The sequence below is a fragment of the Xiphophorus maculatus genome, chromosome 5, assembly GCF_002775205.1.
Source record: "Xiphophorus maculatus strain JP 163 A chromosome 5, X_maculatus-5.0-male, whole genome shotgun sequence".
In the NCBI taxonomy this organism is placed as follows: Eukaryota; Metazoa; Chordata; class Actinopteri; order Cyprinodontiformes; family Poeciliidae; genus Xiphophorus; species Xiphophorus maculatus.
In genome coordinates, this window is record NC_036447.1 from 27,821,308 (window position 1) to 27,835,028 (window position 13,721).

The following is a 13,721-nucleotide window of genomic DNA, read 5'->3' on the forward strand; positions in this document are numbered from 1 at the left end:
AAACTCTGTTCTTTTTAGTTTGGTGTCTGCAGACTCTTGTCTTGGTGTATATCTTAAATATACTGCAAGAATACCTAGAGAATATTCAATGTTTGTTGTTCAAAATGAACATGATACAGGTGGAAAGGTCTACAACTTTAACAAGCAGGGTCCTGTGTTTATGACTGCATTCACAAAATATTGTTCCGAAGCGTCTTGTATTTGTAAAGGAATGAAATAGTTCCCAGTGGTTCCCAGTGGAAGTCAATGCTCCATCAACTGTATACTGTTCCCAGCTCTGCTGTCTCCAGAGACTGCCGCCAAAAAGTGAAAGAGCTCGATACAATTAAATCACCTCAGACCCTCATCGCCACCTTTGTTTATTTGTCCTTTCTCAGCGTTCTCGCCTTACATCAATCCCTCCATCCCCGCCTCCTTTCTTGATCTCCCCCTGATCCACTGACCGGCTGCCTTTCCCGTAAAAGAGCCGGGGCAACGCCTCCCTTCCTCACCACTCTCAGTCCCGCAGGTATACCAGAGACGCCCGGGGAACACCCTGGGCCAAAAAAGACCTAGCATCACCTTACGGCCTAGCTGAAAAGTCCTCTTCCTAAAGCAGCAAGCACAACATGGGCTTCGCTTTGAACAAAGGACCAGTGGAGTCGAGGGACCAGAGCTCCTTTCAAGGCTTTGTGCCTGATTTAAGGTCGGGTCCAGACAGAGACTGGGACTGAGAGCAGGAGAGGAGATTGGGGATACACACTGAGGAAGTCTTCAGATCAATGGAGAGAGAGTTGACTGGAAACGGTCCAACTAGAAAATAGACCTAATCAGTTGATCTAAGGATAACTTCAGCCACAAAAATTTGAGTTGTTGGAACAACAGTCGAACAGCATTTACAAGACTTTTAACTAAGAATGGTGGGTAAAAGCCAGGGAACGCAGACAAAGCCCTGGGGAGAACATGTAAGCTCAATGTAAAAGACCTCAGGCCAGGATTTGAACCCAGGACCTTCAAGAAGAAGTTGTACTTTTATATTTACACTGATGTCATTGACTGTTGTGGTATTGCTGATATCAGCCACCTCACAACGCCTGTGTTGTCCGTAGCACCAACTGCACCTTGGATTGGAAAAATTCCAGAGGAAATTCGAATATGCTGAACATGTATTGTTCCAAAATAAATTTGTGTCTCCCACAAAAGAAACAGTTCAAATGCATTAATAAACTCCCAAACTAATTACCGAAAAATAAAATTATAAATAAGCTGGGAAAAAATCTCTATAAACGTTAGGAATATTACTTATTTTATTTTTTTCTACGGCTTAAAAATGACTCAATATTGTGACGCGCCTGCAATATTGCAATTGGTCGGCAGATGGCGACATAAACTTGTTAAAACATTCTTTCTTTCTGTCCTTCAAATATTATTCCATTAACAAATATTGTAAGGGCGTATGTGTAAAGTAAAATAGATCAGAACATTCCATAGAATCATCTTCTGAAAGTAAAAATACATATACTTCATAATATTTTTATCACCTTTATTTAATGTGTGTTACAGATACAGCGTTAATTACTATTTATTTACTCGTAACATTTTTATTTGATCGTATTTATCACCATTATTTTTAATTTTTTGTGCGTTTGCAGTAAAACTCAAAAGTCTTAGCTCAGAGAAAGTAGCGTGTTTGTTGATTTTTTTTTTTTTTATTTGTGTGGGCTGATCCCGTACCTGTCAGACCGCACTGAGGGCAGCACAACAGGCGCGCTGTGAACATTGCGGAAGGAGTTCTCTCCTTCACAACAACACTTCTGGAGTCAGGAAAAGTTTCTTTCAGGAGGAACACCGTCGACTGGCAGCTCAGAAGTCACCCGCCTACGGAGGAGCGCTCTCCCCAGAAATGGCTCAGACTAACATCTCAGTGACAGAGGGCCAGTTCAGGTGTCCCATCTGCCTGGACATCCTCAGAGACCCGGCGTCCATCCCTTGCGGACACACCTACTGCATGGTGTGCATCCGCAACTACTGGGACCAGGCAGACTCGGGCCAGTTCAGTTGCCCACAGTGCCGGGACATCTTCAGCCCTCGACCGGTGCTCCGGAGAAACACGGTGCTTGCCGAGGTCGTCGACAAGCTGATATTGAGCGAGATGGTCCACGAGCCGGAACTGTACCTGGGCGAAGCCGGCGAGGTGCCGTGTGACTTCTGTCCGACAGAGAGCAAGCTGAGGGCGGGCAAGTCGTGCCTGGTCTGCCTGGCGTCCTTCTGTGACCTCCACGTCCTGCCGCACCGCGAGGTCGGACCTCTGCGGCGGCACAAGCTGGTGGACGCGGTGGAGCGGCTGGCGGAGAAGCTGTGCGCCCAGCACCGCCTCGGTCTGGAGCCCGTGGGGAGCGGCTCCGAGGCGGAGGCCGAGTGGAGCGGCGACTGCCTCCTGTGCCAGGCTGACCGGGAGGAGGAGGAGCGCAGGGCGGACACGCTGAAAGCCAGGAGACAGGTACCCGGTTAGACGGGATGTGGGACAGGGGCGGTCAAAGAAAGCTTTGTACGGGTGGAGTTTTATTCTGGTGGGTTTACGGTGGAGCAAATAAAGTGGATGATATAGTTACAGTAGTATAATAAAAATAAGCGTTTATGGTTTCAAGTACGAAAAATGATCTAAAACCAAATTCAAACAACACTAAAAGATAACAAAGTCATTGTTTTTATGATGAGATAATTGCCCTGTACCTCCGGGCTTCGTCTTGTATTGTTTTTTTCATCACATCTCTCCATTTATTAGCCTAAATTCAATGTACCATAAGATAACTTAAAAATTATAAATTGTCAAATTTAGCAGATTTTCAGCGTAAATATAAATAGATGTGCTGTTAAGAATGATACATTAAACTGTTATAGCCCATTTAATGTGGATCATATAGTTTACGACTGATACTTAAATGCACCATCCTGGTCCAGGTGTCTTCTGTAGGATTATAAACTGGCCCTAAAAATCCCCGCTTAAAAATGAAACATTTCCCCCATTTTTTATCTCATTATCTTAAAAGCAGAGCTGTTGCATTGAATGTCCACCACTTGCAGATTTATTTCCACACTGTAAAATGGCTGATTTAAACCAGACCCACCTTTGTTAGATCTTTTGGTGTTCACACTTACTTCAACAGTCAGAAGCTCACCAAGCTAAATATCTGAGAGGTAAACAGGGCAAACCTTCTTTAAAAAGCTGCAGCAAAGTGCTAAACCTGCCGTAATAGGTGTAATTTTAGATATTTTATGGGGGAACAAATGTAGGGATGTCCTAATTTAGTCCTTGGCAGAAGTTGCATTGTTACAGAAAATGTTAAAAAGTATTCTCTTCTGTTTTTTGTTGGGGTTTTTTTTGTTTACTTTAATTATAGGAATCTCAGTCTTGTTAAATTTGACCTCCAAACATATGTTTGTTTTTTCCCATGTGATTGTAATTTAGTTTGACATTTCCTTAGGGGCCAAGCTTCAAATAACTTCAGTTTAGCTCAGATGATGGCCTTCGGAAAATCTGAATTATTGTGTCTAAATGCGTTTGAGGTTCTAAGTCAGTTGTCAAGAACGTCCATATTTGCACTGGTGTCTTGCTGATATCAGCCACCTCTTGGTTTGTTGGGTGATCTTTCAGCTCCAGCTCCAGGAATCCCAGAGGACGGTTCAGGGAAGGATACGGACCGGAGAGAGGGACCTGGAAGAGCTCCAGCAGAGCTTGGAGTCCCAGAAGGTAACAAAACCATCGCACACACAAACACACACAAACACACACACACGGTGCCCTTATTCGTCGTTAATCCAGTGTTTCTATGAACCAATGTTCTGGTTTCAATGTTCTTTGCCGTTCCGTCAATGTCGAAGGGTTTCCAAGAACTTACTAATTATTTATGTCAAGCCGAAGTCCCAAGAGGTCAAAATGTGTTTGTTTGCGCTTGAAGCATCATCCGTCTAAGTGGAAGTTCTGAGAAATCAGCCGGCATGAGTGGAATGAACCTGGAAAAAATTACCTGTTGTCATCCAACACCTTCGGTTTTCTCTCAAGTGGGGAACTGTTTGTGGAAACACCTCCGTTTTCTGGGAGACGACCGAGCATCAGCGAAGCAATCTGTTACTTCAGCTCCGTGCGCGAGATTTGAAAACGTTTTTTCATTTAGTACGTCATCTTTCGTTGGTTTTCTTTGGAATAAGCATGTTAGCTGTAGCTATCAGCTTTTAAATCGGCCCTGAGTCCCTTAATCCTGAGAGATCAGTGATTGGTCGAAACTTACATGTGAAGTCGATCTTATCTTAACAACAGTCACCCCGCTGCTGCCAACTTCACAGTTGTGAAATTTAATTTGTTGCTAAATTTAGCAACTTTTCAGACAAAATAAATCAATATCAGGCAAAATCAGAATCGGCAGGTCAGGTTGTTGTTGTTTTTTTTAAGATTGGTGTACGTGTAGAGTTTGGTCTTTTTTATATTTTTATTTCGTTTCTGAACAGCTTAAAACAGAACAGACAAAACAAATATGAGGCTCAGCTCAACGTAGATCTACAAACTTGTTTTAACCAATATATTTTATTTGTATTTATGATTTTTAATGATGCCACTTGACAAAATGTAAAGTCTGTTGTTGGTTTCCACAGCTGTTGATGTGTTTATGATTCTGTTGGGGTTTTTTTTTGTTTGTTTTCATGATATAAAGCACGTTGAAGTGCCGTGTTGATGAAATATGCCGTACAAAAAAACTTGATTGAAACTTGATTGACTGATCAACAAATATTTATTGGAGAGCATTTGCTGTAAACTTTATGACTTTAAATGTTGAAATTATAATTTTGTTTCTGTTTGGGTCCCAAGGTTTTGCCCAATTTAATGTAAATTCAGGATTTTTAAATACCTACCTCAGAATTTCCTGTTTTAGGATGCTGTAGCATTTTTATAAGATGCATAATTTTGGCGTTATTTGAATATTTTCTCTCACTGACTGTGGTGAAACCTATTTTTGTTTTGTTATCTAGTTAGCTATCTAGCTGAATGACAAGCCGCATTAAAGGGCTACACAGCTGAGCAGACACATAAAGCCTGCACTCCGACATCTCACTCACTCAGACATCCTGTTTCAATTTAATTACTGTATCATGTTTCAGTGCAAAACAAATTTATGTCCTTTATTCTGAGCAACTCGGTCTTTTGAGAAACGCCTTCCTTCAACCTCCTACAGACTTTTATTCCTCCCTAAAACAACAAACTTAGTTTTTTTTTATTAACTCATTGAAAAAATATATATTTTATGCTTTTATTTGTGTCATCTCTTAAAATCTGGATTATGTGGCTTATTTTATCCTTTCACTACACACAATCTCTCATGAGTCTTTTTTCTTCTTTTTTTTTTTTAGGTTTTGTCCTCCGCCGTTCTAGAGGAGAGTGATGCTCTGTTCGCTGAGATCGCTCACCGCCTGGAGAAAACTAAAGCTGAGGTGAAAAGTAGCACTTCAAAGTTCTGGGTTTGTTATGGCACTGCAGAATTACCCAACACTAGAACTCGGGGTGTCCAGACCCGGTATTAATATCGGAAATCGGTTTGATATCAGCCAAAAGATGAGTATCAGATTATATCGACAAGCATCTAAAATCTCCATTAGAAGTTCTCTACCCCAGCATTTAGTCTGTCTCAGGATTTAGTCTGCTCCAACCTTTAGTCTTCCCCCAGCATTTAGTCCGCACCAGCATTTAGTCTGCACCAGCATTTAATTCTGTTTGAGTAGCATGCACAACAAAATAATGTATCAGGGTGTCCACGCACCGTTAAAATGTCATAAATTAAGGCCTTAAAACATCTTAAACTTATTTTTTTAATGCAAGTATATTGACCTTAAATACATTTATCATAGGTCTTACATTTTGTTGTGGATGAAGTATCTAACAGGTAAATTTGATGTAGTTTTTTTTCCCCCCACAAGATCTTTGTGTCAGGTTAAAGTTTGGGTTGCCTGCGCACAAATCTTCATTCTATGTTCTGTGACTGGTGGCGGTTCAGGCTACCAATAACTAGCTACCAATACACCCTTGATAGCTAGCTAGCTAGCTAGCGGTTTTTACGCCCATCGTGGGCTAATGCAAACTCATCCCCAATTTATTGTCTTTTGTACATTTTTGTCGCAACACAGTTCTTATATTGAATTCAGAATGGTCTTAAAAAGTCTTATATTTGAGTTGGTGATTCCTGTGGAAACCCCTGTATGACTCATGCTGTTATCGTATCGGGTCAGTATCGCTATCAGCCGATTCTCAAGGCTGCAATATCGGTATTGGAAGGAATGACAGCGCTCTAAACACAAACGTATCCGTTTAAGCTTAGATAAAAGTTGAGGAAAGAAGTTTCTTTAAATAAATTAAAAACAGGAATTTTAATTTGCTTAAATGCATTCAATGATCTGAATCAGCTACAGATACAAGGCAGTTCCTGAATATAATTTTTGAAACACTCTGTATTTTACGTCCTGGCACTTGTGGTGGATTTTCCGTGTCTGTGTTTTAGGTGGGAGCGTTGCTGGAGGCGAAGGGCCGAGCGGCGGTCAGCAGACTGGAGCGAGACATCGCGCTTCTGGAGACGGACCTGGAGGAGCTGAGGAGGAGAGACGAGGAGATCGGCCAGCTGCTGCGAACCGAAGACAACGTCCGGCTGACACAGGTGACGGGGCAAAAGAGGGAGGAGTCACCGATATCAAAACTAAAAAAAAGAAAAAAAAATCAAAGCCTCACTTTTAGGAAATTAGTATTTTTCTTTGACGAGACAGAAGAAATCTGAGCTGCTGCTATCTGATCTGGATTGCGGTTTGTGGGTTTAATCCAGAGAAATAATAGGAGCCGAGTAGACGGTTTCTGGAAACGGGTGACGGCAGCATCATCCATGTCCTTTTACTAGGAAATGAAGGGAGACACTGGGAAAAACAAAACACTCTTTGGAAGTGGAAAAAAATATATTTGAGCAATAAAAATAAATAAACAAGCTTAAAATCAATAGAAACAAGATTCTAGATATTGAAAAACATTCATTTCTTAAGTAAAATTAAAAACATATTTTTAATTATTTCAACTGAAATAAAACATTATTTTTTATTTTACTATACTTGATATATTTGTAGACTTTTAACGTGCAATTTGTTTTTTTATTTGTTACTATTTATCTATGTATCAAACTTTTTTACAGAGTTTTTACAGGTGTTGAAGTTCTTGAAGATGCTTGAATCTCATGGGAAAGTATTTTATTCCTGTATAATTTCTTCGAAAGTGCTTGATATTCAAACTACACAGTTTTACAATAACGTATGATCTAATGTTTGATTAACAGCCTAAATTTGGAATGTGTTATTTATAGTTGATACTTTTTTTTTCTCACTCTTTATAGTCAAATCAGACCAAACTTTTCTAGTTCTTTATCAGGTAGAATCACTAAAATTATTTCTATTTGATAAATGCCAGAAAACGTAACATTATTTTAGAGATTTTGTTTTCTAACTCTTTCATGTCGGTCAGGTGCGTAAGGTGTAAGAAAAACATGTCAAAGCATAACATTTTGTTATACTGTATTTTACTATATTTTGTCCCTACTATAGAATGCATAATGCAACATATTATTTTATATTAACAGTAATAAATTATATCATATAATAGTGAATTGAAAGTGTCTTCTTTAGCTCATTTGCCTTTGAAAACTCACCTTGAAAGCGCTCGAGTTTTACTGAGTGAAAACCGTATAAACCTCGTTCTTGGCAAATATTGAAAACGCAGTTTATTTCTTGCTGAAGATGAGCATGTCATTAGGGACCCCGCAGGAAATGAACTGTGCTTGAAAGATTCTTTTTCTCCAACAGAGATGCTCAGACATTAGGAGGAACGGATGAGAGGAATAAATGAGTCAGCGAGGTTTTCCCGAGGGAGGGCAAAGTGCGTAATTTTCCGCTCGTTTGTCTTTGCGTTTCCACCTCAGGCGGCCGCGCTGCTCTGCATCCCCGTCGCCGCCGATCGGCCCCCCGGGACCTTCAGCCTGGCCCCGGAGGCCTTCAGCGACGCCAGGAGAGCGCTGAGCCACCTCCGCAGCTGCATCGAGGACGTCTGCAGGGAGGAGGTCGACAGGATTGGCCGTGTGGGTATGGAGGAATCACCCGCAGTGCCAAATATAGCATTTACACCAAGAAAGCAACCCGCCGGCCTTTTCCTGACCTCTGACCCAGCTGGCTCATTCTCTCTGTCCAACGTGTTGTTTTTCTTCCAGGTAATGAGAACTGCGTCCCCGCTAGAGAGCTTGTAAACGGTAAGCTTAAGTAACGCGATCCTCGGATGCACCCGCACACTCCACCGTGTCCTGCCCTCTGTGGGAGAGTCGTGTCTGAGGTTTTAACATGACATTTAACGCTGCAGCCCTTAATTAATAATGATAAAAAGACAACATGCAGGGCCGGATGTTCAAGGATGCAGGGCCCCTGGGCTGGGTCTGTTTTTGGTGCCCAATCCTCTAAAGAATTTCTTTTTTTATTTTTTACCAATGGAAATTACAATACATCAGAGGTCGGTATAGAGAAGCCAAAAATGTTACTAAAGTAGCACCTCTTCAATGTAGTTTTATTCAAGTAAAAGTAAAAAACAGCTGTTGAAGAAATTACTAAAGAGTAAAAAAAGTATTTGGTAAAATGTCCACTCAAGTACTGAGAAACTGATCAAATTATTAATAGTTTAATGTTTAAAAATGACATAATCAGATGGATCAAATATATAAAGCTAAGTGGACATTAAGTGGACCATATAAGAATGTAACATTCCTCTCTGTTTTGGTCCTTATCATCATTTTTAAGGACCAAAATGGCAATAGTTCATAAAAAAATAAATACCAAAATCAGCTAAAAGTAGATTTTTCCAAATCCGTTTCTTTCAATATAAAACTTGTGAAACTTTAACAAAAACTGCAGGTGTGTGTCTGAGTCTGGAGAACTTTTGGTTAAAACATGTTTGTTGTTCATTCAGTGGGTAGAGAATCCAGAAATTTTACTCAAGTAAGAGTAAAGATACTTCATAATAAAACGAATAAGTAAAAGTAAAAAAGTACAGCAATACGTCATGTGATATAGGCCACAAATTGTATTCATGATGGTCTTAAAAAATTCAAGATTTTTTAAGACTAAAAATTGGCTACACCAATTTCAGTTGGCCAACATGAACGTTGTGTGAAGTTAGTTGATATTTTTGATTTATTTATTTCATCTTTGTCGTGTTGGGAAGGTGGCCAGAGTTACCGATTGGGGAACTCCAAACCTCAGCGATCCCAATCCGTGGGGCAACAAAACAGCAGGGGTACGTGGAAGATTGTAGATGTGTAATTCTTTCCGAGATAAAAAAATTCCTTTACAAACATTTTTTATTACATTCCTCTCTGTTTTGTTTTTTTATAATCAACTTCTACAGCCGTTCCAGTTTCGTTTCCTCTGTCCATATTGTGCCTGCAACCACCTGACCAGAGAATGAGGGCGGCTTTACTCAGATGTAAGGACTTTATTTGAATAAAGGGAATCAACTTGGTTCATGCTCACACTCATACAGGAAAATTGGGATACAATTCAATAGTCGATTGTTTTTGTCTGACGTTTGAGAGGAATTGGGTGCGTGCAAAAGGAAATCCTCATCAGGAAATTAAACGGAACCGTTCCCCGCCTCTGTCCTCTCCATCTTTCCATCTCATCCCTCTCTCCGTTTGTTCTTTTATTTACAATGAGAATCTTGGTATGGAAATCAGAAAGCCCTCGTCTGGCCTGCCTTCAATAATGAATGACAATCATGATGTATTTATGACATCCTGGTTCATCATTAAGACCGGTGCTGCTACCTGTTCCAGCTGACAACATGTCAATGTAGCGGCACCTCGTCAGGCTTTAATAATTCACGTGGAGGAGGGTGAAGGCAGAGCGAGTCTTTTGTCCCGTCAGTGTCAAAACGCCCTCTGAAATACTGGACGACTTTTCACATCTTGGCCTGGCACCGTCCTTTACAGCGCAGGAACAATGGATGAGAGCTCAGTGAAGAGCCAACACACGCTGTTGTTATTTTCTAAATATTTTCTGAGTAAAAAACTGAAAAGTGTGGCATGCTTTTTTAAATTTAGTCTGCCAGATACAGTGCATTAGTTGGTACATTTCACAGCTTTTTGGGGGGCATCGCTATACAAGCTTTGCTCATGTAGAGACTGAAATTTCTCTTTGCAAAAATAGCTACTTTAGTTTTCAGTTGGCACAAAACAACAAATAGAATTATGTGCAAATGTGTTGGATCTGTCTCATAAAATTCTGTTTACAATATTTCTTCTATTCACTTCAAATGCAGACAAAGAAAAAATGCTGACATTTTTTCTTTGTCTGCATTTTGAATTTGAGCAGAAAATGAATTTGAACCTTTTCTGTTAAAGTTCAAATTCATCAATTAACCAAATTTGTGCTAAATAGTTTCAGCCAATAAATCCTGACCAGCTTCTGTTGTTTCCAAATGTTAAAGTTTAGATTAAGATGCCTTTTTTTTTTTTTTTAGATTAGAGGAAAAACATTTACGTTCCTCTAATCTGCTAATTTGCTAATCTCAGAGCTAATTTTTATCTTGGTGCTTCAGCACTTTTTGCTGACTTTGAAAACATTCAGCACATTTAGCTTCTCCTACATTAATTTTTCTGGATAAATTCCAAAACCTAATGTACTTGACTGTTTTGTAAACTTCAGTTAGTTTTGTTTTTAGCTAGCTGTGCCAAAGACATGCACAGACAGACACTAGGTGGTGCTGGAGCACAGTCTACTCTTTTTTTCCTCTGGACCAAAAAAACTGCCTGTCTGAAATGTTTTTTTTGTTTGTTTTTTTAACAGTGGCTGGATTTTAAAGTCTATATTACCCCACATTTCCATAACTGAGCCTGACATGACTGCCTGTAATAAATTTCTCAGTGCTAAGTTTCCATCTGCCGCACTAGCTCATCTTTCAACTATCAGCTTTAGGCATAAAGAACAATGCATCTGTCTCTGATGGGGACAGAGCCATTGTTCTTTTATCAGTTCACAGCTGCCCCTCAAAATGTCTGTACCGTTCGCCGTATTTAACCGTTAACTCACTTTTCTCTCTGCTGCCCTCAGTTTCATGTCGTCTCTCTTTGGACGCCATCACGGCCCACCCCACTCTGGTTCTCCTGGAGGAGCCCCAGGGCGCCCATTGTGGCGAGAACACCCAGCCCTATCCGCCTCACCCACATCGCTTTGATTCAGTGACTCAGGTCCTGTGCAGAGAGGGCCAGTTTGGCGCCGCCAGCTACTGGGAGGTGGAGTGGCGGGGAAGAGGATGGGTCGACATTGGGGTCACGTCGCTATCAATCGGACGCAAAGGCGGCGGAAGGCCCTGCCTGCTCGGCCGTAACGAGAACTCCTGGCGGCTGCGGTGCACGCATACAGGCTACTCGGCGTGGCACGACAACCGCAAGACCACGGTGGCCGCCCCGTCCTGCTCGCGGATCGGGGTTCTGCTGGAGCGACAGAAAGGGACCTTGTCTTTCTACAGCATTTCGGACACGGTGGTGCTCCTCCACACCTTTCAGTGCCAGTTCCCCCAACCGCTGTACCCGGCTTTCCGCTTGGACCTGGACTCCACCCTGCTCATCTGCCCACACCCGGGAGCTAATGCTAATGCTAGCATGATCTAAAGGTCATTATGTAGCAGTGACGATCTGCCGCTCAAAAACCGGAAGGAAATGTGGCCAAACTAAATTATTTTTAAATGCCTGTTTCTGATTTTAACATTTAAAATCAGAAGCCTGCTCGGAAGAATCTTCTTAAATATATTTAAAATATATTTTAAAAATATATCTAAAAAATATATATTTTATACACATATTTAACATATTATTTTATATTTAAATATATCTTTAAAATCAGAAACATCATTATTGTTTTATGTAAATTGCAGCCAAAGATTGTAACTGCAGTTAGCCAGTGGTAGATGTTAGCGGAGATAGTTGAGAGCAAAGGAAAGACTTGAGGAGAGAATTTAACAATTAAAAGACAAAGAAAAGGGCTATAATCCCATTTTAGACTAGATGGTAGAGAAAGCAGTGACATGACATGTGGCATTCTTTTTACAGTATGTGAAAGCGGTAGTGGCGAAAAGCAGCTACATGCGGGAACAACCCGAGTTTACCAAAGAGGAAGAGAAACACAATGACTAACAGCATTTCTTCCAAAGAATGTAAATAACCTGTTTTTCTTTCTGCCGTGTACAGTTGAATTTTAAATAAAGTAAACAGGTTGGTGTGGAAAACATGAACGCTGTGTCAGATTTTTTTTTTTTTTATGTTAACCACTAAAACATTCTGTTTATAAAGACAAGAAGCCTAAAGCTGCTTCAGATTTACTGTGCAGTTGGAAACAGATAATAAAAGTGCATTTCATCAAGCTAGAAGCTAACGACAGACATGTTAAATTTAACTTCTCGAAATGTCTGTACAAGAGTTTTGTACATGTATTACAAATAAATACTTGTAATTTGGAAATTTAATTAAGTGCATCAATGGAATATCTTGGAACGAAGGAATGAAGAAAGAAAAGAAGCGAGACATACTGATCACAAAAGGAATCAGAAAATGAAAATGTGGGTATGCTTTTACATTGCACAGAAAATATGATTTTGATTATTTCAATATTTCTTAAGCAAATATGGCCAATGGTCTTATTACAAATCTGAAAAGGTCTAAACATGAACACACTAAGCTGCTGGTTCATCAGTTCATTGTGCAGTGTGTCTATTGACACAACACTCTTCTTTCAGCTATCAGCTATTTGGACAAAGAACAATGACTCTGTCTCTGATGGGGACAGAGACATTATTCTTTTATCAGTTCAGTCCTATTTCTGTGTGATAGCTACTGGTGCTGCTGCACATACCACCAGGATAAAGACTTAGACTTCGTATAAATCTTCTGAAATGAGTACATAAATGAGAAATGTTAGACATCCCTTTCACATATCTTAAGACAGACTTTGGCCTATTTCTGCTCATCATAAAAACCTCAACCAGTACAAAGTCATCTCCTTTGTTTTGACTACATTTAAAGAAAATTGACTGTTACAACATCAGGTGACAAACAAACCACTAGAGCTTAATGAGAAACTATCTGGTTTTGTTATCCAATAACCCTTATCAGGCGCCTGCCAAAATGCCTACTGAAGCACTAAGGAAGAGTAAGAGCAGCAAAGCATGTGACATAGTGGTTAGTTATACATTTTCATAGTGCTTGCTTGAAAAGCTGCTGTAACGTTATGCAAAATGTTGCAGTTGACTTGTTTTCAATGAAATTGTGAAAGAAAATTAGGACCACTGCAGAAAAAAATAATTCTGACTTTAATAGTTATTGAATCACATAGTAGTTCAAGTAGTTCAAGAAATATAACAACATTACTTGAAATGCACAAAGTAAGCACATTTGTATGAGGCACATTATGCTTTTTAATCCTGCTGTTTTGTTTTGTCATTTCTGCCAGTTGATGCGGTAGTTTGATTTGCTGGTACTGTTTGAGGTTATTTTTATTTTATTTTTTTCATCCAAGTGGTACCCTGATTGGATTATGGCACGAATGGCTTCCCATAAATCGGCACAAAACGTAATCAAATGGTGTTTGTTGCAGAACCTAGATCCAAAACCACCAGCAGTTCAATTTTT

At 40.1% G+C, this 13,721-nt stretch overlaps 1 protein-coding gene across 1 annotated transcript; it reads left to right on the forward strand.

The window, feature by feature from the left end:
- The first annotated feature begins 1,530 nt into the window (after positions 1-1,530).
- LOC102232412 (E3 ubiquitin/ISG15 ligase TRIM25-like) lies at positions 1,531-12,328 on the forward strand. The gene is made up of 9 exons (XM_014475268.2): positions 1,531-2,479; positions 3,635-3,730; positions 5,383-5,463; positions 6,525-6,677; positions 7,977-8,136; positions 8,262-8,300; positions 9,263-9,334; positions 9,446-9,523; positions 11,149-12,328. Exons 1-9 carry the CDS (start codon positions 1,883-1,885, stop codon positions 11,706-11,708), a joined length of 1,836 nt encoding a protein of 611 aa, XP_014330754.1. The 5' UTR covers positions 1,531-1,882; the 3' UTR covers positions 11,709-12,328.
- The last annotated feature ends 1,393 nt before the right edge of the window (positions 12,329-13,721 follow it).